Below are 26,714 nucleotides of genomic sequence, written 5' to 3'. Positions count from 1 at the left end.
TGGGAAAGAAGAGCAACAATCCTTGCCCTCAAGGACTTTTGAGTCTTTGGAGAGAGGGATACAACATGCCTCAAATCCAACCAAAGGACACAGACCATGAAGCAGAACATGACAATACAATATGAAGTGGTACAGTTAGGAAAGCACCAACTGATTATAGAAAATGTCCTCCCAGCATTACCACACCCTATCTCCTCAGCATCTTCCTCTACACCAAACTCCTACCTGACCAGTCCAGACCAACTTTTCAACCCTCTTTGTCTCTGCATGTGGTATTCTCTGGCCTTGAAGCCCTCTACCTTATCTGTGTCTGATAGTTTGCTAAGTATCCTTCTTCAATATCTAGGTCAGATGAGGCCTTCCCTGATTCCCCAGACAAAATCTCTGTGACCACAGCATGTTGGCAACTCTGAAGCTACAGAGACCTCTGTTTGTTTTGTTTGCCAATATAAGAGTTCAGACCAGTACTTAGGATGTTGGAGGTACTAAATATTTACTGGGTGAATGAATACTCCACTTATGTTTAAAAATCACACTGATTATCTCATTGCATTGGGTCTATCTGTGCAGGGAGATGTGAGCCCATAGTTGACCTTCCTGGGTGGACCACAGAAAGCATCCCAAGTGCTCCAGGTTCCTGAGCTAGGAAGGTGGAACTCAAGACCAGCCTTGATATATCATGGCCATGTTTATATGAAACTGGAAGAAAAGGAAAAAGGGACATGTCTGTCAAGTGAATTTTTAGCCATGCCACCTGATCAATGATTGGAGATCTCCCAGCCTGCAAGTTCACTGTGGACTCACTGTTGTGGAGGGTTGTAACTGCTCATGAGAATGGACTTAAAATTTCTGGAATTTTGCAAGCTCATTAATGGTTGTTAAACACAGCCATTCTCAAAACTTAAGTTATTTCAAATTTTAATGAAATAAATTATATTTGAAAGGTAACAAACACTCAAACACACAGATTCCTCATGATGTTGTTGCATTTATTATTATAAAAATATTATGTTATATATAAAGCATTATGTATTATGATTTTACCTACGCTCCTGAGGTTATTTACCTTTATGTGCCTGTGTAGTAAAAAGACTATATAATGTTGTGCTACTGCACATCTCTTCTCAATTCTGTATTCACTAATGTTATGTTGGTAGCTTGAAATCGGCCACATTTGGGGATATTTATAGCAATCAGCAAATGCTACTAATAAGGGCTTATTTATTTGTTCCAAGAGAGCTGGTAGTTAAATATTTACCAGCACAGCACTGAATATCTGATTTCTAAGCAGTGCTTACCTGCAGAAACATTTGGGCTGTGGTGTGTCTGCACTGCTTCTAGAAAATTCCCCAACTGCTATATGAGTTAAATCTATTGAATGTTCTGCTAACCCTAAGAAATATTAGTAATCTTTGAAGGAAGGGTGCCCTCCTAAACAGCTTTGGGAAGGAAGTCTTAATGCTCTTTCCTAAATGTAACCATCTTTAGCAGTTCTGTTCAGCTCTGCTACCTGTTAGCGATGTAGTAATTAAAAAAGGTGCATCAGGCATGCTGTTTTGCCCCAAAGAGAAAAAGCACCTCATTAATATTTAATAACATTAACGGAAACATCACTGGCTGCCCCTAAGCTGTGGGCTTCTTCATTAACTTCTGCTAAATGTATATTAAAATCTCATACTGCCCAACCTACCCCCCAGCTCTGGAGTTCGCATGATTTCAACAAACAAGCAGTTCCAGCAGCTGCTCCAACTTCCTGGGGGAAAGGTATTTTTCTGTTGAATTGTGACATTTGGAGAGAATGTGCCAGAAAGTCTGATTTGCCTCGGGGAAGTATGCTGCCATAGCTTCTGCAAACACACAAGCAGTTTCCTTCCAGAAATAAGTCACCTCTGCATCTTTCTTGACTATAAAAGGGTTTAGAACTTCTAAAATTTTAGGGAGAAACTTCTCCATTTCCAGATGTATGGCCTCCAAATCCCATTCAGGGAGAAGCCTTAGACCATCTAAAGAAGGAATAGACAAACTTCAGAAATCACAAAGCTTCTGCATATTAGAACTGGAAGGGATGCTTGTATTCGCTGGGTCTAGTCCTCTTAGTTGGTAGATTGGGAGGGAGAAGCAAAAGAGGAGAAGTGTTCAAGATTTTACACAGCTGACAATGGCACATGGAGGTGATAGTGGAGACTCCTGACCCTTGAATCAGCATTAGTACAATCTCAGGGAGCACCCACTTAATCGTCATAAGGGAGGACCCCCTGGTCCCCAGGAATGACATTCTGAGACTCTTGGAGTCCGCCCAGAAGTCATGGTCTCTGCTGGTGCAGCTGCTGGGGCTGTCCTACTCTCAGGCCACACACAGCCCTATCATTGCTTCACGGACCCCCAGTTCCTCCGTTCTCCCATTTGGCAGCTGAGATTCCAGAAACAGTCCTCCACAGGTGTTTCTGTCCCATTTTAGGAGACAGAATCGCCTGCTGGTTTGGGATCGGGCAGATAGAACTTTTTGGCAGGCGCAGCGTGAACACTCAACAAACTGGAGCAACCATAACAAAAACATCAATACAAACAATGGAATAATAATTAACATCGTCAGCATTTCGCTAGGGCATAAGCCTAAATATAGGCATAGAGAAAGATGATTACATTCGAACTATTTCAGAAACTGTTTGAATAACCCAACAAGCATCCCTCAAATATTTCTCCTTATCAAACCCCATGCTAGCCATCTGCCCTCATCCCTCTACTCATCAACAACTCATCCCTTAACTCATCCCTCTACTCATCAACAGTCTCATACATCTGCTTTTTTCTGCAGTGCTGCCCTTATTCCTTGTACTCGACAGCAAGTCTACACAGCTCCATCACCACCTCCTACAGGAAGGCTTCCATCATTACTCCTGTCTTCAACACTCTTTGCTCTATCTCTGGCACTTACAGGTAGGACCAGTGCTGTCTGAAAGAACCTTCTGTTCTACAACTATGCTATCCAATATGGTAACCACTAGCCACCTGTGACTACTAAACACCCAAATGTGGCTAGCGCAACTGAAGAACTGAATTTTTAATTTTATTTATTTTTAATGCAAATAACCATGTGTGACTGGTGACTACTACATTAGACAGCATAGGTCTGGATTATAGAATTTAGTCCCTAGTAATATTATTATTTGCTGTTACGCTTTCATTGAGTTTGAAACTCTGGTTCATACATCTTTGCCTTTTCTACAATGCTAGTCTACAGAAAAAACATACATAATTGTGCTCTATATGCAGGATACTTACCGCTGGATGGATTTCAGACACACCTGCACTTAGTACTATAGCATCCCCCTATCTCTTCCCTCTCTCTTCTGCATTACCACATGGTAAACTCATTGTGTGGATCTGGAACCATACTGCCCATGGAAGGAAACACTAAAACACACCAAGACTTAGGACTCTGGGTCAGAATATGATTATTTTGAAGGAGTTACTTAACCTCTCTGTGTCTCCATGTCTTCATCTATAAAATGCCTACAATAACATATTCTCCTCCCAGAAGCTGGTTGAGAAGATTAAGTAAGATAATCCATCTAAAGACTTGGTGCATAGTAGGTATTCAGCAAAAGTTACTGCTGAGTGAGTGGTTGGATGAATAAGAAAATAATTTCTGGTTCAACCTGGTTCTCGCTGAACAAAGGTATCTGCATCTCTCAGATGGCAACTCCTTTCAAGGAGCCTCATATGACTTCAGAGCAGGACACTTAGGCTCCTTTTTCTGACTACCCACTAGTCCTTGACAAACTTAATTCTCAAGGAGGATTTATTCCTGGCCCTTCACCAGTGCCACAATGGAAGTGGCTCTCTAGAATACACATGAAGCTACTGAGTAGAAACATCACTATTTATGCAAAATTCATGCTTATTACTGACATGCACTCTGGATGGAAGGGTGAATATTATTCTACAAAAACGCTTCTGAGAATCTATAAAACCTTCCCTCTTCAAAAAAGGAAAGATACAGTGTGAAAATACCCTCCCTTTCTGGATCCAGGCTACACTCCTTAACTTTTTCACCAAAATCAAGACATTTAATCCATCCTCCTCAACCTCGCTTTACCAGTCTGATTAAACTAGGTTACTCCCTCTCCCTGCTGTCTCTGACACTTAAAAGTTGCCTGAACCAATCAAATGAACATGACCTGATTTGGCTTAGGCAAACAACTAGGCAGAATGCGTATTATAATTACTTATACTAACTAAGCTGGGCTTTTCAGATTCTTTAGCTAATAATACTTCCTAGTAGGAAGGACCACTGAGAAGGACACAAGGCTATTAAATTGTTGCCATGCACCAATTTCCAGCAAGGACATTGGAGACAAACCATATTTGATGGAAAAACTATATTTTTACATCAATACCTGTGCTTATGGAAGTTCACTTAAAAACAAAACAATCTCAAATGCTCAGTTCTACTGTCTATAAACACCACTGTAGGAAGACAACAGAAATTCCAGAAATGAAACTGTCTCTTCCATACTCAAAAGTAGTGTAAAAGTACTTTTTAGGTCACATGATTATTTTTTGCTCTTGCTCTCAGATTCTGACCACTAACCCAGCCTCAAGTCTTGTATATTTGTTTATCCTACCTCTGACTCAAGTGGTTTTTATTATTATTATTATTCAAGTATAATTAACACAGTGTTCTATTAGTTTCAGGTGTACAATATAATGATTCAACAATTCTATACACTTCTCAGTGCTCATCAAGATAAGGGTACTCTTAATCCCCATCACCTATTTCACCCATCCCCCTACCCTGCCCTCTGGCAACCACCAGTTTTTTCTCTATTTTTAAGAGTCTGGTTTTGTTTTGTTTTGTTTTTTGTCTTTTTGTTTGTTCATTTGTTTTGTTTCTTAAATTCCACATATGAGTGAAATCATATGGTATCTGTCTTTTTCTGACTGACTTATTGCACTTAGCATTATACCTTCTAGGCCCATCCACGTTGTTGCAAATGGCAAGATTTTATTCTTTTTTATGGTTGAGTAATATTCAGCTATATATATAAATATAGATATCCCCTATCTCTCTCTATATAGATATAGATACAGATGTAGATATATCCCCTATCTTCTCTATCCATTTAGCTATCGATGGCCATATTTGGGCTGCTTCTATATTTTGGCTATTGTAAATAATGCTGCAATAAACATAGGGGTGAATATATATTTTCAAATTAGTGTTTCTATTTTCTTCAGGTAAATATCCAGTAGTGAAATTACTGGATCATATAGTAATTCTATTTTTAATTTTTTGAGGAACCTCCATACTGTCTTCTATATTCTTGAGATACAACTGACAGTAGAAAGACCACCACATAATACTTCAAATACCAGTCCCCCCTCCCCAAATTCTATAAAGTCTTCTTGAATACCATATACCTACTACAATTCCAGTACCAATGGTCAAACTACTTCATCTGGAATTGGGTTAAAGTTAATGGAACATTCCAGATTAATCCATATCAACAGCAGTTAACCTAGATCATTTGAGGATGAATTTTAATTTTAGAATAACTAAACTTGGGGAACTGTTTCTTATGAAACATAAGGGGAATCTAATAACAAAGACTTGTTTGATTTCTTAAGAAATGGCATGATATATAGGAGAGAACATAGGATTTAGCTAGACTTGCATTTGAACTCCAGATTTCTCCCAGTTATGTGATCTTAGTCAAGTAACTTACATTCCAGATGTTCATTTTCTTCTCATTAAAATGCTATAGTAACAATGTTTATATTACAGAATGTTGGGTCCAGGTGGTACCTCTACCAATGCAAATGTGGGAACCAAAGAATACCTTGCAAAGGCTTTTTATTTTTCCCTGCTTTATTCACAGATGCATTCTTTTTTAAAAAAAAAAAAAAAGATTTTATTTATTTATTTGACAGAGAGAATGAGAGAAAGAGAGCAAAAGCAGGGGGAGTGACAGAGGGAGAGGGAGAAGTAGACTCCCCACTGAGCAAGGAGCCTGATACAGGACTCGATCTGAGGACCCCAGGATCATGACCTAAGCCAAAAGCAGACACTTAACCGACTGAGCCACCCAGACACCCCTCAAAGATGCATTCTGATAGCAGTTCCCAAAGAAAGGCTCAGAAATATTTTAGGCAATGCCGCCAATAATGAGTGAATGGATTACACCCAAAGGTACAACTTTGTAGATAGGGCTCATTTGGATGTATAAGCTCTGGTTTACTTGCTAAAAATACCAGGGGAACCACTTAACTCTGGGGTACAAGATTAACAACAGCAGCAAGAACAGCTACCATATGGATGCTTACATCACTAGGGTGAATGCCTTATCTACATTAATGATGTAGATTAATTCACTTATTCCTCCCTAGCACCAATGAGATACATGATCTCTATTTGTATTTTATAGCCAAGAAGGTGAAATCATAGAGATTAAGAAAATTTCTCAAGGTCAAAACCTGAATATCAGAGCTGGGATTTTTTTTTTTTTCCCAGACTAGTAAATGTTAGTGGAATTACTAAAAGAAAAATATCTATGTTACAATTCTTCTTTCTCCATTGTGAGGTTTCCCAACAGCAGGTAAGGATCTATTACAGCTCAGAGAGACACAGGAGAAAATGTAGCATGGCATGCAAAGACGGTGTGCCTCCATGGAGTCAGTCTGCAGAGGGACACAAGGAAGACTGAAACTCATATTCTGAATATTCAAGCTGACATCCATATGTCATGCAGCATAATTCTCAGGGGCCTACTGTATACATTGCTCTGACAATTTTGCTGGATTGTGGTTAATAATTGGAAATTAGTCTTCCCAAGTATGAAAATATCCTCTGTCTCCAAAGGGTCAGAAGTGTCACAGATAGGATGCTAACATTCAAATTAAATTCCATTTAGCGTATCCCATTTGAATGACTCGCACTGAGGTCAAGCTTTCCAAGGCATGAGTTCAGGGATGAAGAGTAGCTAGGGAGCAGCCATAATCCTCTAGCTGGCTTGCAGTTACCAGTTATAGTCCTAGTAGAAAGTGGGGAACCAAAGAGGGCTTCCAGCACAAAGCAAGCTTCAGAAACAGGCTGGATGAAGTTGTTGGGCAGGGGCAGCTGTTCTGCACCCATGTGGATTTACTTCTGTTATTCAACACTAGAAAAGCCCAAATGCAACTCTGTCACTGCCCTGCCATGTTTATAGGCTGATGCCAGAGCCCTTAGCTTTGTCTTTTAACCTGGAATGGGTTATGGAAATATCTATATTGAACTTCAACTTTTGACTGTGATGTAGGGGAGGAATTTACCCAGCTGGGATCAGAATGGGATCACCAATAGGATCACCCATGCCCAGACTTGGGACATTTGTTGACTCTCCTAAAAGTAACAACATTCAGGAACATGGTGCAACTATTTAATTTACTATGGGCGAGGCACTGAAGCAAGTCTAAAGTTCCCGCCCTCATGGCACTTGCATTCTGTTGGGGAAAGACAGGTGGTAATAAAGCAATTAGAAAACATGATCACTCCATATGGTGACTAATACCAAGACCATGAAATCTGTGAGGTGTCACAGTGACAGGATATAGGTGAGATCAGGTGGTCTCAGAAAGCATTTCTGAGAAGCTGCTATTTTTGCTGAGATGTGAGTTACCTAGAGGTGCCAGCCATGCTGAGATCTGGAAGAAATCCTTACAGTTGCTGTTGTCTCTGTTAGGAATGAGTCTGGATTAATTAAGATACAGAAAGAAGACAGTGATGTGGCTGCAAAATGGTGAATGAGGGGAGAATAGTAAGAAATTAAGGCACAATGGTAGCAGGCCATATCATGTAGAGTGGAGAAAGCCAAGGAAGGAAGATGGCATGATATTTTAAGGGAGAGAGGAAGCCACTGGAGTGTTTTAAGTGCAGGAGTGATAATACTGGATTTGGGTTTTTACAGTCAAATTTTGGTTACTGTGAGGAGGAGAGGTTTTAGGGCAACGAGGGTGAAAACAGAGAGACAATAGACTGTTTTAGTGTCCAGGCTGCAGTAGACACGGGCAGAGGTGCTTTGGGTTAGAATGTATTCTGGAGGGGCCCCTAGGTGGCTCAGTCAGTTAAGTGTCTGACTCCTGGTTTGGGTTCAGGTCATGATTTCAGGACTGTGGGATCAAGCCCCGCTTTGGGCTCCATGCTCAGCAGGGAGCCTGCTGGAGATTCACTCTCCTTTTCCACCTCCCTCTACCCCATCCCCCTGCTTGCTCTCTCCCTCTCTCCCTCTCTCAAATAAATAAATAAATAAATCTAAATGAATGAATGAATGAATGTGTTCTGGAGGTAAAGACTCACAAGGACTTGTGGATGGACTGGACCTGGCGGTAAGGGAAAAATCAAGCTCTCCTGGGATTTTTACTTAAGGAACCGTGTGTTTTATTGAGTTTGGAAAAACCAGTCTGAAGAAGAGCTGAAAAACTCCCAGCAGTAAAGATTCAGGAAGAGTTGGGTGCCTGGGTGGCTCAGTTGGTTAAGCGACTGCCTTTGGCTCAGGTCATGATCCTGGAGTCCCTGGATCGAGTCCTGCATTGGGCTCCCTGCTCAGCAGGGAGTCTGCTTCTCCCTCTGACCCTCCCCCCCTCTCATGTGCTCTCTCTCATTCTCTCTCTCTCAAATAAATAAATAAAATCTTAAAAAAAAAAAACATTCAGGAAGAGCTCCCCCTTGGCCATCCTGAATCTGAAATCCCTACTAGCAATTCTAGGGGAGATGGCGGCTGAGTATGTACATGGACACACATGTCTCCATCCTAGAGGTCAGTGAGGTCAGAGCTGGAGGTAAATATTTGGAAATTTGTGAATCATTGCTTAATAGGTGAGATTTAAAGTTGTTCTTTGTGGTTGTTGTTAGAGGGAGAAAAAAATGATGAAAAGAGAGTTCACATGGAAAATCATGGTTTGAGCTAATGTGTCTGGAGGTAGCTGTCCATGGCGGCAGGCAGCTCTCCGAGCTGTCAGTGCCCCACCCAACCTCTCTGGTACTTTCCCAGAGCTGCTAACTGAAAATGAGAAGGTTTCCTTGGACACGCTGCTCTGATAGAACAGTGAGCTTCCCTGTGAAAATGTCTCCTCCTGTCCTCCTTCCAGGGATGCAGCCTTCCCATCTGGCCCAGGGACTGGAGCCATCAGGCCCACAGGCCAGCAAATATACCTCCCATCTGAGGGTCATGACTTCCTCCCTTACCTCCATCTTCACCCCCATCCCCCAACAGGTAAATGTCTGACTGAAATTGACAATGAGATGCCAAGGGACTCACCATTCAAAGTCCCAGTCGGCACAGACACAGGGTTCTGAGACCACTGTCCCTGAAGAGTCTCGGCCCAGGGCACACTGAGCTCCTGGCTTGCGTTTCTTGAATATTTTCCTTTCTCCCATGACGCAGGGCTCCCCCTTAGAAAGAAAGTCCATAGTGAGAGAGGCAGAAAAACACAAAGGAGATGAAATAAACCAGCTTCTCGATAAGAAACATTAGCCTTTTCATTCTCTTTTAGTCACTCTGTGTAGCAATCTCTTTCCCAGTAACCATTCAGGAGTCTCAAGGGAAAAAGGGCCAGTGTGTTACTACCATACCAGAGGGACATCATAGAGCTGTCCCAACACTACCCTTCACCCCACCTAGCCAATGATGTCTGCTTCATCTTGTTTCTTTTCTACCTTCAGAGAGAATGCACCTTCAAAGAGAGCTCACAGATCTCCAAATTGCCCAAATGACCTCGGCATAAATTCTAGTGGAAAAGAACCCACTTCTGGCACAGTTTTAACACCATCTTCAGAGTAAAATTGAAACTGGCTCAAAAAGTTCCCTCTCTCTGATAAACAACCATGCCCAAGTCCTTATTCCCAAGCAAAGGCAAAAAGAGGAGAAGTTGATACAAATTACATGAACCCAATGGTTCTGAGAATGCAGAAGTCTGCTTACGTTGCACAGCAACAAATACCTGCCATTTCTACTAGAGCCACTCACCCCCATCCCTCACCCTTTCTCTATGGTCCTGTTTTCAGTGCTCTTGGGGCTCTTACTGCAGGCTGGCCTGACAAATGTTCTCACCCTGTCCATTGGAAGGTGAGATGATGAAACTGTTGAAAGGTCTCTTAGCTGTCTGGGCTTATTTCTCCACAGATAGAGCTAAAGCCCCAGCTTATCATTGTCACCTCACCCCTAGGCTACTTGGTGACCTCAATGGGTAGATTGGAATCCCAGGGTGCAAAAGCGTCCTGAAATACCATCTGTCCACGCTGGACCTGGATGTGTGGACTCCAACCCTTCCCCCCAAATCTACTATTATCTTTGGATGGCTCGCTACCTTCCACCTCCAAATAGGAAGGCCCAGAGATGACCAAACAGGGCTTGTGGAAGCTCCACCTCCTAGAAGCCAGTGTGCCCCTACCCTATGGTGTACCTGATTGAGCAGGTGCCAGGTCTGATAGTCCTCCTTGGTGCAGCGCCGGCTGAAGATAGATTTGTAGTCCACTTTCACCAACTGCCATTCAGAACGGAGGCTGAAGTGGCCAAAAACTCTAAGTGTTTAGGGGAGGCATGGGAGAGACAAGCAGAGAGAGGCCCCTAGTCAGTCACTAATGCACAAAGACTGGAGGGAGAGAGACCGAATTGCAGCCTGGACTCAACAGATTCTTCCAAAATGACGTCTTTGAAGGTCACCAAGGACAAAGTGCACCATTTTATAACTCTAGCCAATTGACATGGTATTCACAGTGGGTTTAAAACTAACCACTTTTTCAGTTGCAAAAGTAATATATGTGCTTTATAGGAAGCACTGAAAACACAGAAAGATATGAGGGAAAAAATTCACCCAGTAGTTCAAAATATTCCACCCAGATAGAACTGTTGTGCATATTTTGACTTGTAGCCCTCTTGTTTCACCTTAATGCAAGCACAGTTATTTTATCTACTGCTATCTACTAACAGGGACTCAGTTTTCTCACCTGTAAAGTAAATTGTATGTATGTATGTTGGAGGGGGGTGGATTAGCTAATCTAAAGTATGGCTGCCAGTTCCAATATTCTGACTAAATCTCAGTGTGTTTTAGTTGAAATCTTCATTGCTTAATTCACATGAATATCATTCCTTCCCCCTTCCCTGAAAAATCATAGTAGCCTCATAAAAAGAACTCATATTTATGTAAAGAACCATACCATCCGTGTGACTTAATCAATACCACCCTTTTCAAAGCCCAGAAGTTGATGGCCCTGTAAATATGAATGATCAATCGTTTCTAGAAAAATAGAAAAAATGACTGATCATCCATACTCCACTCGGGTATGGCATGTCTTGTAATTACGACGCAAGACATCTATCATAGTGCTATAAATGGGAGACCAATCACTCTGGGAACCTAAACCAATGGAAGTCTTTCAAGGCACTGGATGTCTTCCATGTGAGCAAAACTTAATCATGCTCCCAGCCCTGGATTCTCCTCTCCCCACAGCCAGCTCTTCCTATGGTGACACCTAAGAGACTAACTCTCCTCAAGGGACAGTCCCTGCTGCTATCTGAAGGATGAGTTCAGATGTTTTGGGAGGGGTGAGAGCGGACTAAAACTGTGAAATAGACACAGAAATAGGATCATTTTGTGGATCGTACAACTTATATTACATCTTGGGAAATGCCCTTTAATGTTCTATCAGTTTAAAAGTTAAACACAATTTTTTAGAGTCTTGTCTAAAAGAAGATTAAACAGACTTTGAGGTGAATAAGTCATGGGGATAAAAGGCACAGGCCAGGGAATACAGTCAATGATACCATAATCGCACTGTATGGTGACAGATGGTAGCTACACTTGTCATGAGCGTAGCATACCGTATGGAGATGCTGAATCACTATGTTATACACCTGAAACTCATGCAAACTGTGTGCCAACTATTCTAAAAGAACAAAACCAAAAACGTATGGTCTTTATAAGAATCTTAGCTCAGCACTGAGTAGCAGAAGCCATGGGGCTAGAATATTTTGGGTTGTGTGGCCAACAGCGTGTGAAGCAGAGTGAATGTAAGCACCTCCCCCTGGGTTCTCTCTGTTCTTCTTCATTCATGCTGTATTCAGTGGTCTCCAAACCCAATTCATCCATGCCAGTTTACCACTGAAGTACTTCCACCTTTTAGTCTCAATTCATTTCATGGAGAGGTCAGGAGTCAGTTGCTTTTAAATCTCTAACAAAGCAGTTGTATCTTAAAATTTTCTACTTGTTTGAAGAGTTATATTGAAAGATCGTTGGAAGAAACAAACAAACAAAAACCAGTGGGAGGAGACTTGGATGAATGCCTTCTGTCTTTATCCAGCCCACCTAAATCCTCCCACATTCAAATGTTACCTCCTCTAGTCAGTCTTCCTTGATTGGAGTACTCTGAGTAGAAGAATTTTAGTGATGCCAAACCAAACACTTCCACTTACTCCAAATAGCTTACAGTTAAATTTCATGGATCACAAAACACATCATGTCCGATTAATCCCATTCCCTTCTATGAAAGGGTTACAAGGCAGATAGAAGGAAATATGAGGCACATGATTTACCTGGATATTAGCAAAGCATCTGACAGTGTTTGCCATAATAGTCTTGAAGAAAAGATGAAAAAATATGAGCCAGGTGCCAGTAAAATTATGTGACTGAACAGTACCTAATTAAAGCATTAAAATCAACCAGAAGGGAGGGCGTGAGTAGTCAGCTACAAGGTTCTGCTGTCTGCTCTTTCCTGTTCATCATTTTTATTAATGACTTGAAGACATGAAAATAATGGTCATCATTGGAAATCACATTTTCTGATGACACAAAGCTGGAAGAAACCATCAATATGCTTGATGGCAGAATCAGGACCCAAAAAGGTCTTTACACACTGAAGGGAGAGGCTGAGCCTACTAACATGTGGAGTCACAGAGAGAGATGTCAGGTCCTCCTGCTCACAATCACGTAAGTATTGAATAAATGAAATAATGCTTGATGAAATTCAGGTTAAATAATAATAGTAGTAGTAGTGATAATTAATAATAATAATAATGTGGCAGCTTAAGACTTGTCATACACAATGTGATTAATATAAGTGAATGCTCCAGAGAAACCAAAAATATTTAAGATGATCTTAGAATGTATTAATTACTGCATTTTGTTTATTACCTAGAATGAAAGAGGCAATATCTGGGTCAATTTTACATTACTTAGATCACAAAGAAAAATTGTAGTTAGTTTTGGATGTCACCATTCAATCCCCTGAAATCTTAAATAAAAATATGCATTTGTTGGCCCGTGTGTATCTATTATGGAGAAATTACATTTATTTTATCAGATTTTCAAAGGAGTTCACAGTTCCCTAAGCTTAAGGACCACTGAAAAACAGAGTACTAAGATGATGTACTGGATGGAATAGTGGCTCCCCCAAGGGACATGAATGTGTTCTATTCCCTGTAACCTGTGAATGTGACCTTACCTGGACCTTTGCAGACATAAGTAAGTTAAAGATCTTGAGATGAAATCATCCTGGATTATCAAGTTGGGCCCTAAGGACAGCATCCTTATAAGAGATACAAGAAGAGAGACACACAGAGAGGAGGAGGCCATGCGAAGAGGAAGGGAAGACTGGAGTTCGGTGGCCACAAGCCAAGGAACACTTGGAGCCCCCATAAGATGGACGTCTTCCCTTCCCACTAGAGGCAGTGCTGCCCTGCTGCCATCTTGATCTTGGACTCTGGCCTCCAGAACTGTTAGAAAATTAATTTCTAATTGTTTAGCCACCTAATTTGTGGTGATTTGTTAAGCAGCCGCAGGAAGTTCATACAGATGGTGATACAATTCAAGAACACTTTTCATCTATCTAGCCATGAAGTGGTGTGAAAACACTGGCCGGTTAACCGGGAGATGACACGGGAAGGGGCAAGGGAGGGGAGACCAAAAAGTGGGCACTCTGGGGAGATCTCTTAAGTATAAAAAAACTAACAAAATGGAAAAGTGTGAAAGTTTACAAAATGCGAGAGAGCTTTCAAATGGACAAACTTGCCCATACAGGAAAGGAATGCTCAAGACTGAGTAAGCACAGAAGCTCAAACTCAGGCTTAGCCGTTTCCCAGGGCTGCTGCTGAGCAGGATGCAAGTGTATCCCAGCAGCCTGGCCTTACAGCCACAGACCCTCTGGGAGTCCATGATATTGGTCTTCCCAGCTCTCTGGGTTATCTGTTGCTGGGCTCAGAGAGCTCATTTCAGAACTGAACACAAAAATAGGGGCCCAGTCAGGACTTGTACTAATCCAGGTTCTTCTCTCCTACAATCTTGCCAGGAACACCCTTTCAGCTAGATTTCTTTGGCTTCTATCCCAGATGTCCTTACACGGTGTTTCCCAGGTCTTTCCCCAAATTGTAAATTGATACGTTAATATTTTTACTTGGGAGAGTGCTAGTCTGCTCTCCCATGTGATCACTTTCACATGCCATTTAAGCATCTAGTGTTAGGATTATGAGCTTTGCTCATTTTCGCATTGGACCCCAACTAAGATCAGGGGAGCCCAACTAAAACCCCTTGGCAACTTTCGGACATTAATGTATTCCCCATCTCTCCATCCATTATCAGTTCTGGGAAGAAAAATGTTCATCATGGGCCCCCTCCTGTGGGGCATAAGCAACTGATACATGGTCTCTCTTTTGCATGTATCTGGGTTCTCTAATTCCGCTCAATACTGCATTCATTCACAGCTCTTCTGATTAGAGCCCATGGAAGCCAAGGAAATGACAGAAACGCAGCAAACTTAGCAGGAGATAAAATAAGGACTAATTTAAATTCAAGAATTTCTCATCCCTTTTCATAACTACTCTTAGAACAGATGTTAACATTCACAATAGGATTTGTGAAAGTGAGAATCCAGCAGAGAAACCAGGGTGACCATCATGAGAAACCATGCCTGTCACTTTGGGGTGATAAGCACCCACGAGATGGATTAGGGATAGAGAAAGCCAGACTACTTCTAATTAATAATAAAAGAATTTCCCCAAAAATATACCACAAGTGGGAGGAGTATGCTCTGCCTACTTTATTGGTGATGAGCTTTGTAACTTTAGAGAAACATTTCCAATGGATGAGAAAATATTTTTGGGGAACAACGTGGTTTATACATCAATTTAATATGAAACCCAAGAGAGGTAGGGTAGAGGAACCAAAGACATGGAATATCTCTAAAAGGATAATGCAATTCACAGATCAGGTGCTACTTCTTTCAGAAAGTTTTCTGTGACTGTTCTAGCAACATGAGCTCTTTCCTCAGAAGCTCAAATGGTCCTATTATGTCTCTTCCAGAGGTTCTCCACTGTCTGCATCAGAATCACCTAGAGGGCTTGTTAAGTATAGATTGTCTCATACCCAGACTTGTATGTTTTGAGTGACTGATTATTTGCATTTCTAAAAACTCCCTAGGTGATGTCGATGCTGGTCCCAGGACCATCCTTTAAGAAACACACCTCTAGACCACTTATCTAGAATTTAATTCTCCTATCTTTGGACAAATTTGTGTCAACCAATTAGAAAGCTCCTTAAGGCTGGGAATGCTCCTTGTACTTTTTTGTATGCCATATGGCCTTTCAATGGTAGATGCTTGACAAAGAATAGGTAATTAATTATTGAGGAACAAGGAATTTTAGAGTGTGGTTTCTTTCTCAAGTCTTTGGCAAAAAAAGGTAATTTCTAGCATGCCCAAATCCACTATCATCCAGAGTTCCACTTCCTTGCAATTACCAGGAAAACTATTTTGAGCTTCTTCTATGAAAATGCATTCCTAGCCCCTCTTCTTTACTTCAAGTGTATTTTCACCAACATAATAAAACCTTATCATGTGAGATAATGTATGGGAAATCTTGAAAATTCCAATGGACAACAAATGTTCGTTACCATCACCACCATATTGCTGGAACCCCCATAGACTCATACCGAAGGGCCTCCTCGTCAAGAGCTTTTGATAGATTTGGCTCAATATCCCTTTTTCAAGGTACATACTAACTCAAATGCAGAATGTGTGTGTGTGTATGTGTGTGTGTGTGTGTGTGATATTTGATACAGAGCCTTGGAGAAAGTAGATGCTTCCTACATAAATACAAATGACTGTCTGGAAACAGGTAGCCTTCCCTTTAGTTCCCTTGAAGAAGTTGCTCCCAACCACAGAACAAAATTAGTGAATTCTCTAAGCCATTTCTCAATATATGGATTTTCAGGAAAAATCAATTAAAATTTATTACTTCTCTTTTTCTTTTTCTTTTTCCCTTGCCACCTGGGTTTCTTCATGAGAGTTTTTGGCTCCACTTAAGATTCACCTTCTTGGGCTATATAAACCTAAGAGACCATCTCTTTCTTTCTTTAAACTCCTCTGGGGCCAATAGTCTACACTACAAATGTGACTCTGGTCAGATAGCATCCTCCCATGCTCTTGTGCTATTACTTGACTTCTAGCATACAGATGGTCTGGGCGTGGTGGCAAGAGTATGAGGCAAAGATGTAGAAGACATCTTTCCCTAGTCCTGGTCTGCCACTAAATTAGCTAGGTGACCTTGAGCAAATCACTTCCTCTCTCAAGCCTTTAGCTTCCTTACAGAAGATGACTTTAATCAGTGACACGTATACTCCAAGGATGGGTGCAAGAAACAGTCTAGGTGGAATGTGGCCCTTTCAAGATAATTTCCAAGAGTTTATTTTCTTTCATTCCCTATGTCTAACTCCAGGTGTACAAGCCACCTATCTCTGGTGACCCCATACACAAAGGATTTATCTATTAGAGTCATTCATCTTTGTCTCTACTGGCACTTCTTCTATATAACAGATGCTCATTAAATAGTTCTGGGTTGATTAATGGATAGAATTAATCTATCAAAGTCATTCACTTCTTCTAAAATTGGGGTAATAGCTTTATCTGCCCTTATTTCTGGGCCAAAGAACATGGTTGAGCTGCGTGTCCTTTGGGGTTTAGAAAGACAAAAACAATCTCAAGAGGGAAATAGCAGTGGCTTCTCTGTCTTTGTTATCCTGGACTGTGATAGGATTTCCACAAACAACTATGATTTTCTGGGACCCTAACTAACATACCCTGTCTAATCCACCATCCAGACTTGAGTGAGCTTTTTGGGGAGGGGAGTGATTAATCTGAGGGAGGGAAGTGGTTCACAAAAATAAAAAAACTTCATTAGAATTCCATACACACCAAGGGTTAGCTACTCATTAATTAAATGATTTCAAAGGGGATCTTGGTATATAATTGCTATAATTTAGGTGGAAACAATGCCACACTAAATGTAATTAAAGGAGCAGGCTCTGTAAAGATGTTTTTCTCTTTATAGGGAAGCAACTCTGGGTCACCTGATTCTCCCCTGCATAGTTCTTTTTCCCCACCTCCAATTATACCAACCTTCATACATAGTTGTAAAAGCTGAGAGAAGTTTCTAGGAGATAGTGGTTGGTCACAGTCCTTCAGAGAGGAAAAGGACAAGGATTCATTACTAGAAAGTGACTAGAAATGTGCAAAAGAAAGAACAAATGGTGTGTGGGGAGTCAGATTAGGACTTTACTGAGGACTAATTTTTGAGAGAACATATGCTCGAACTCAACTAGGATGATACTGTGTTGCCATCAACCTGCCCCAGAACCACCCTCCCTTTCCCTTATTTTCCTCAGGGACTCCTGCACCTGCATCTCAAGCTCTACTAATCACCAATTCCCCCATTTCTATCTGCATGAATAAAATCTTAAGAGAACAAGGCCAAAGCTGACTATATCAGTTCCTTCCTGACTTTCCTCTCCTGTGGCTGACTCAACTGAGTTCTCAGTCATCAGACTAGAAACCGAATTCAACACCTTGTTTTTGCCATTCCTTCATTCCTTCATTCTCTGTCTATCCCAATCTCATTCTAAATGCCACCTCCTCTTAGAAGCAGTCCTTAGATATTTCAAGTCTAAGTGATCTCTCCTTCTTCTAAACTTTTGACTTCCTGTGTGAGTAGATGGTGACCTTGTCCTACAGAGGCAGAGGATTTTCCTCAGTTTCTCTAGCCCTCTGTTTCAGTGACACCATATTCTCTTTGACTTCCTCCTACTTCTCTAAGTGTACTTCTCACCCACCTCTTCTTCCTCCCATGTCTGACTGTTGTAACTTAAGCCTTCTTTTTCCCAGTTCCTACACTTGACCTTGGCAATCCTATTCATTTCAGCAACTTCAACCTCTATGTAGAAAACTCCCAAGGTACCTACTCTTGTCCTTGAACTCTCATAAGATCTAGTCATGAATATCATGTTAAAACCTTTGAATTTGATTCAAAAGCCACCCTGCAGTAGCCTCCATCTACCTTTGTAGTATTACCTCCTGCTACTCTCCAATGCTGCTTGTGGTCAAACAGAATTCTACTCCTTCCACCAAAAGCGGCATGATTTCCTAGTGCCTGCTTTTCCTCTGCTTGGAATGCTGTTCTGACATCTTATCTTGTCCAATTCCTACTCATTCTGCAAGTCTCAAGTCAAATAATAGGCAGGTGATGGGAAAAAAAATGGGTTAGAGTGGAAGAAGGGGAGGGAGAGCTTTTCAAATCTAAATATTTCATAGTGGCCATTTTGATTTCCTCTTTAAAAAACAAAACTACTCCTAAATAACCCAGGGTTTTATTTCCAAACATATGAGGTTTATTCTTTTATTTTCCTTATCATCATTCTATTTTTTAAAGTTTTTATCTAATTATAACATTCAGAGGGAACATGATCTCAATCATATCAGCTCTTTGGAATTAGTCCAGAATTTCCATGTGGCCCAGTGTATAGTCAATTAAAAAAATTAAATGTCTGCTTAAAAAATATATATTCTCTATTTGTTGAGTTGAGTGTCATATACGGATTTTTAAATAAAGCTTACTAATAGTATTATTCATCCAAATCATACCAACTTTTTGACTGCTTGGTCTATTGGTTTCCATGTGAAATTTATTAAAATATTCCCCTATGATATTGCAAATCTTCTATTTCTCCTTGAGTTTTCGTATGTTTTTGAATTATGTAATCATAACACTATACAGGTTTTGAGATTATTCTATCTTCTTAATGGATTATTCTTTTTAGTTTTAACTCAAATGCTAACTTTTCTATTATGTTCCCCCTGATCGTCCCTCTTCCTGCATTCCTTTCCTTAGGAAGAAAAAATAAATATCTCTTTCCTCTGAATTCTGGTAGCATTGTTTCTATATTTTGCATAATACCCTTAGTACTTCCAATAGGGATCAAAATTCATATACTACATATATAAGTGTCTTAACCTCCTTGCTAGATTTTAAACTCTTGAAAGTTTGCAACTTACATATGCTGTGCCTTCCATATCATAAATGTTTACCATATATTTATTGTCTGAGAGCCAGTAGAATGAAGTAGTCAAACACAAAGGTATTGGCATCATACAGGGCAAGATGTGAGTGCCAATCCCAGATCTATAGAAAGTTCCTTACACATATTAATTAGACTTCAGTTTCCTCATGTGCAAAATATGGATAATAACAGAACCTAACAGAGTTCTGAGGTTTAAATATTTTTCATAATTATAGTGTTTTGTATAAATTAAGAAGTAAATAATTTTAAACTATTAATATTTTTATATAAAGTACCGAATTATGATAATTTACTTTATATCCTTTGTCAGATGCCTGAGAACTTTGTGAGCAGAGAGTATGCCATATGTGTTTATATCCCCATGATCTCTACAAGACTGCAAACAGTAGGTACTCTAGGACAGGCAATGAAATAACAATAATAATTATAAATGCTAATAATAGTGATAATTTATCGTACACTTATAATTTATTAACCACTTTGTATGGATTACCTCATTTCATTCATGATTCCCATTTAATAGAAAGGGAAACTAAGGCTCAAAGAAGTTAAGTAACTCATCCAAAAAGAATTATAGAGCAAGTAGGTGTTGGAACCAGTCCAACTTAGGCAGTTGCTACTAATATTATAACACAGTTTTAGCACTATACTTTTAGCAAGGCCCATACGCCTTTTTAAGTGTTTCATGATTCATTAGAAATCATTTGACTGCACAGTTTGGCACCGAGGTATGGGCATGGGGGTCCTCTTAGTACCAGCTCATTATAGGCTGCCTGCACAAAAGGCAGAAACCCCATGAAATATATAAACCTGAAAGCACAGTTGGAGGAAGGAAGAAAAGAGAAATCTGCAGAGAAGATGTATCCAGAGAGCTTCAATTATGACCCAATTTGTCTCAAGGTCTAAGCATCTACTATGTAGGCAATTATGTATTTGAACCTGAACCATGACCACCTTTATTGGTTCCTTCTCTAGCTGGGAGTCCATGGGGCATGGAAAAGGACAAACAGAATTATAAAGTCTTAGTCATCCAAGTGTCCTTGGGATGAACCATTGACCCAACCTCTTCACACGTTGGCTGGAGAAACAAAGTAGTAGTCTGCACAAGAACACAAAGAACTAGGACCCAAGTCTCCAGAAACCTAACTCTTCCTCCCACACTGACTGTTTTTCACGGGAAACCATTGCAGCATGCAGGCTGAGTCATGCTGTGCCATGTATAACAGTAGTGCTATAAGTCATTACTTGGCGGAACTCAGAGTAGACTAGAGATAGTATCTGGGGCTATGGCAAAAAACGGAAGTCTTCGGCCAAGACTCACCTTCTACATTTTGCTGGCTTTTCCTTCAGGCTTCTATGTCTAAAGGATGCTCTGGATTTTCCAAACTCTAGCATGCCAATCTAAAACTACAGATGTGTGCTCCAGCTTCTTTTAAAGAGGATTTTCTTTGATTTGTTAAGATGTAGAATTTTCCTCTATACACTTTACTGAATCATATGAATCATCAGAATGACAGAGATAATGATGTCCCTGGTTTCTGGGGAAGTGAGCCTGCTTCTCTCCAAAAACAGCTTAGCTGTTCTCACTAAGATAGGTGAAGGTCAGAGATGCTAGGGTGATGGAGTCTAAGTTGAGCTTTGCAGGGGGTTGGCAAGCTGGAGGGTAGGCATAAACCTTCAATTGATAAATGAGGGAGAACCCCTGTGGGTCCCAGGGAAGAAGAATTCTCCCACCGGCCCAGGTACTACCTCCACATTGACATGTAGATAAATGTGCCCCACATCAAAGCTTCTGCAATGACCTCGTCTGGCTACCTGCAATTTCCCCTATTGACACACTGGATTTATTTCTCATTCCTCTAAGTAAACAGTTAAACCTGCTGTGGATTCCGGTGAGTCACACACCATCTTCTCTGCCACCTCCGTCCAGGACTCAGAATTAGCCATTGCTAGGAAACCGCAAATCCCAGCTCAATCCTTTTACCCAGCCTTGACTCCTTTCACTGGCTAGATGTCATTAATTTGAGAGCAAATTATTAGAAAGCTGGAAAACAGTTCTGAAATGCCTGCAGATTTATGATGAAGTCATTTCACAAAAGGTCACAGGCAACCCTGCTATAATTAAATCTTTCATTAATTTTTAAAATACACAATAACTTACAAATGCATCATAAATTAACCAGATGACCTTGAAGAAATTATTTAGAGCACTACTTCATCAGAAACCATCATCTAGCAATTTCCTGAATTTTTATTTTATGAGTGGGATTTGTCTATTTTCCATTCTGGTCTTTGATTGGATTCCAGTAGCCTGTTTATTTGAAATGATTTTGTATTAATTCACTCAGAGCATTAGTTAGCACTGGGAAGTGATGGTGGATAGTTAGGCCTCTCCCTTCCTTTAGGTCATAGCCCCAAAGGTAGAGTAAGTGTGACCCACACAATCACCCAAATATACTTAAATGCAGCTCCTCTTTTTCATTACCTAGGAGATACTTTTTTTCTCATGTGTACATTTTGATAAATGATTTCCCTTTTCTCATTATAAAAAGTTAGAAAACTATAAAAATGTATAGATGAGAAAATAAAAGCCCCATTGGAGGTAACCACTCTTACTATTCCATGAGGTTCCCTTCTACTCATTCACAGTGTTGTTCTTTCTCAGACTAGGATGTAAGCAATAATCAGAAACCACAGCCGGGGTTGGAATTGTTGGAAGTTAGAGGTTCCCTGAGGTTTATGGCAATCTCTGTCTCAATCTCTCTCTCTTTCCCCTCTCCCTTCCCCCCCACCATGTGTACCCACCACTACTACCACACCAATAAAAGCTCATAATTGGATTATAGAAAACAGATTCCATGAACTCTAGCCTGAAATAAACCTCACACAAAACTGATCTTTTTTCTGTAGGGTGTGGAAGAGGGTTTAAAACACAAACTTCCCATCGGCAGAGCCCTTGACTATCTTGTGTATGCCTTAGCCCAGCTCCTAGAACTCTTAGAACAGTGTCTATTTTGTAGTGGGCATGCAAGGCACCCTGTTGAATAAAGAAGTAATAAATGTTCTTGTAATAGGGGCTTGACACATGTGGATCCCTGAGTCCTTTTCTAAATATCTAGTTCTCTCTGGAAGGCCAAGGCTCCCCATGCCTCCTCTTGTCTCCTTCTCCATGAGCCTTCCTCTCTGCTTCCATGGAAGGAGGTGCTGAGGACTAAATTCAAACCAAAGCAGAAAGCCATGTTCTGGGAAGGCCAGCCATCAGCATCCCCCAGTTGTTGGTCTCCAGAAATTCAGGCCGCATCCTTGGCTACTGGTGTGTGTCCATGCCACCTGATTGTTTTCTCATTAGGGTGTAGATGGCTTAGCACTAAAGGAGGTCAGCAGCTGCAGTGGGATTGCACTGAGTGAAAGTGAGACAGGAGCCAGACCTTAATAGAAATAGTCAGGGGACCAGCAGCAAGGGATCCTGGGAGCAGAGCCCATCCCCACAGCATGATGCTCCAACCCTTGAGATGGTGGACAGAGGCAGGGATTAGAAGGTTTGAAAATAAGACCTGGAAGAGGCAGAGAGTGGAGGGGAGAGTAAGAAAGAAACTAAAAGGCAGTGGAACCAACAAGGCAAAGGGAAGAAAGCTGGGTTTTTGCAATGAATTTTAAGAATCATTCTATGTCCAAACAACTTTAATTCCTTTCTCAAAACTTAATAGGTTCCTTCAATGGGTTAGAAAGTTTGAAGTCCATAATAGTGGTTTAGAAACTCTGGTCTGTGAACCTGTGAATACTGAGTCAGGAGTTGGTGGAAAAAGGGGAATCTAAGTGATGGACACAAGAGGGAGAAGATGGGCATTCAAGACAGGAGGAAATAGATGAAAATTAAAAGAGCTGGAAGAAAGGAAAAGGAGTGCCACCTGGTTTTTCCATGGCATTATATTTCTCAGTCTCTTTCTTCATGTCAAGTCCTGAAGCAAGAGATAAAAGGAATCCTAGAAAGCATAAAATTCAGCCCTTGCCCTTAAATGTTTGCAGTGCAGTCCAATGGTATTATTCACTCACCATGTATCTGCTGTGCACCAATCGTGCACAAGCCTCCATGTTCAGGGCTCTGAAAGATGACCAATAAGACAGTTGCAAACCCTATGAATCTCACAGACTGAAAAAGACTTCACACTCCCACTGCAGAGATGACCAATAAGTGAAACACTCAGAAAACAGTGCAAAAATAAAGACAATGGCAATTTGCCATGACCCAGCCATCCTACTTGTAGGTACAGGGTTACGAGAATTCTATGTAGGCACTTGGAGGCATATGCAGAGATAGAATAGTACTGCTGAAAATAGTCCAAAACTAGAAACAACCTAAATGTCCACTGATAAGAGAATGGAGAAATAAACTGTGTGTATTCCTATCATGACAGAATGCCATATAGCATTAAAAGTGTCTGGACGAGATGGATATGCCCCAAGATAGATAATGTTGAGTGACAGACCCATGTAGGAGAATGATAGCACTTAGATAAATTATACACTTTAAAAACACATAAGTCCATACTACATATATTTCTGTGGATAATTAAATATGTACTAAATGTATCAACACATGCACTAGAAGGATATGCATCAAATTCACAGCAGACCCTGATCTGTGTAGGGAGTAAGGGAAAAGGATCTGAAATGAAGCAATAATGAGAAGACTGATTCTCCTGGGATTCCCTGTATATTCATTTAAAAAAATCTGAAGCCAAAGTCATAGTGTGTTAAAAGTTATTAATTCCAGGTGGTTGGTACACTGGTGCTTATGAGATTATTCTTTGTACTTCATTACTGCATGTTTGAAACCCTCAAAGAGAACTGCAAGAAACAATATAGGTATGAAATTGTGGCTGTAGGATCTATAGTGGAAATCACAAACTGAAAATTTTACAGAAGCCAGAAGGGCAGCTTAAGTGGACCATGAGGGAGCTGAAGCATGGGAGCAGACTCTTGTACATCAGATGAGAGGTGGGGCCCAGAAGAGCATGCCCAGCCCAAAGTAGGCAGCTGCCTTGCAGTCCAGAAAATTGTTAGACTATGGGCATTTGGGTTCAGTGCTGCCAGATGTTTCCAACTTTGCAAATTTGGGCTCCATTAAAAAAAGTGCAGACCAAACTAAATACACCTGTGAGCCAAACCCTGCAGCTTAAGAAAGAAATTCAGTGAAAGGGAAAGAGTAAGTGCTGAAGGAATTGAGGAGGGCTTCCCGAAAGAGGTGCCCTGACTGTGTGGTTAGGATAAGAAAGGAGGAAACTTCTTTTTTTTTTTTTTTTAAAGATTTTATTTATTTATTTGACAGAGAGAGAGACAGTGAGAGAGAGAACACAAGCAGGGGGAGTGGGAGAGGGAGAAGGCTTCCCGTGGAGCAGGGAGCCCGATGCGGGGCTCGATCCCAGGACCCTGGGATCATGACCTGAGCTGAAGGCAGATGCATAACGACTGAGCCACCCAGGCGCCCCAAGAAAGGAGGAAACTTCTAAGGCACTCCAAATGATGTGCCTATTCAATCTTTCATAAAGGAGTGCGACTGGGCATGTAGGTTGTGAGTGGGGGAAGTTTGTAGAAACTGGGTCAAAAATTCAAATTATATTTGTAACAAGTCACAATACATTAAGCTCCATGTGCCCTCTCATTCAGGGTCCACAATTACAACCTGTGGGACAAATCTGGCCTGCTCTCCATTCTGGAAGGCCTACAAGCTAACAATGGTTTTACATCTTAAATGGTTGGAGAAAGAAAAGCAAATGAAGAATGGTACTTTGTGACATGTAAAAATCACATGCAATTCAAATTTCAGTGTCCACTGGTGAAGTTTTATGGGAACACACTGATGACCATTGATTTGCATACTGTGAGTGCCTATGGCTCCTTTCACCGTAGATCAGGAGTCAAGTAGGTGCACTCAAAGACCCTGTGGCCAGCAAAGTCAAAAATCTCTAGGGAAGATCTTTGTCGACCCCTTTCTAGGGGACCAAAGTTCTTCCCTGCAAGTGACCCATTTCTTGCTTATTAGATGATGGAGGCTGCAAACATCTCTAATGTCCCCCTGTGGAGATTATTTCACGGATGTGGGAATTCCACATCCATGCCAGGAAAGCCAAGCTCAGAGGGAGAGCAGGTGAGGCTTCTAAGGTCACAGGGATGGTAATGGTACCCTGAGCACTCTCCCTGGAGTGTGGAGCTCCAACACCCAAGCTCTTGGCCACCGCTCCATCCCACACAGCAGTTTGTTGATCAAAATAAGTCTTTTCCTTCCAGGCTACTGCCAGCCCAATGACATCCAAAGGCCCCTATGCGGGCACACACGCGGCTTTTGTGTTCCTTGGCACCAACAGGAGTGTGCTTTTGGGATGATGGAAGTCGGCTGACAATGTGAAGGATGTGAACCCAGCAGCCAGCCTGAGAGGCAATGACTTCAGAATTCCACTGGATTTACCGATTACTCGAATGACTTACTTTGGGCAAAGTAAAATTGGGCTCTTCCAGCAAACAACAGAGAATTGAAAAACAGATCAATGGAAGCAGCACCGGTTCATTTCCAGTGACTTTATCGGATGCAGTTACCGGAGGCTAAACAATGCATTTATGCTCTGGGTTGGGTCTCTGGGTGGCGCTGAGGCTAGATTTGAGGGCACATTCCCTGCTAAGCATGTGGTCACAGTCTCTTAAGTGGAAAGAAGGTCTTCATTTTTTTTAACCTCTGCATCTCCAGGGTTTGCATAATTTTCTAGGCAAAATGTTATCTCCCCCTCTTTACTATGGCTATTAGTTCTGCTGGTGGAACAATGGATCAGAGATTTATGCCAATTAGAATTGGATTTATCCAGGGAGTCAGCAGGGCAATTGGCCCTAGACAATTTGCTGTAAGCATCTCTAGCCTTCCTACCGCTCACTCTCCCCTCTGCAGGCCAGGCACGGTCTACCGCTCCATGTTTGCTCACAATGCTCCCTCTCTCCTTCTTCTCTGCAGAGCCACAAAGCCTTTTCTAGCTATTGTATCTTCAATTCCTTCTTTGATATCCAGTGGCAACTACAATTTGCCCCATACCTTCCAACTTCATTGTTCTCCAGGTCTAGCACATGTTCGTCATATCTTTTCAAATAGGTTGCGTTTGAATAGGTCTGCTGTGACTTGGTGTCTGGAGCACAGTGGCCACCGCTCAAGACTTAGTGAACAACTAGCATCCCCCCACTCTTGCCCCACATACCACGCTCCTTTACTGAATAAACCTTGGCGAACTCTACTACCTTTCCTCCAATTTCAGCTCTGAGCCTGATGTTTGAAATTCACATCCCTTGCTCTCAGT

General features: G+C 41.2%; 1 protein-coding gene across 1 annotated transcript in view; it reads right to left on the bottom strand.

Moving 5' to 3' along the window:
• SORCS3 (sortilin related VPS10 domain containing receptor 3) overlaps positions 1–26,714 on the bottom strand; it is a 569,369-nt gene that overhangs the window by 38,418 nt on the left and 504,237 nt on the right. Inside the window, exons 15-16 of the mRNA XM_021699769.1 lie at positions 10,441–10,558; positions 9,297–9,430 (exon numbers count right to left, since the gene is read on the bottom strand). Coding sequence (XP_021555444.1) covers positions 9,297–9,430; positions 10,441–10,558 — 252 coding nt within the window. The remainder of the gene's footprint in view (positions 1–9,296; positions 9,431–10,440; positions 10,559–26,714) is intronic.

The sequence above is a fragment of the Neomonachus schauinslandi genome, chromosome 6 (assembly GCF_002201575.2).
Source record: "Neomonachus schauinslandi chromosome 6, ASM220157v2, whole genome shotgun sequence".
NCBI classification, from domain to species: domain Eukaryota; kingdom Metazoa; phylum Chordata; class Mammalia; order Carnivora; family Phocidae; genus Neomonachus; species Neomonachus schauinslandi.
The sequence above is the reverse complement of the archived record's forward strand: the minus strand, read 5'-3'. Positions and strand labels throughout refer to the sequence as shown.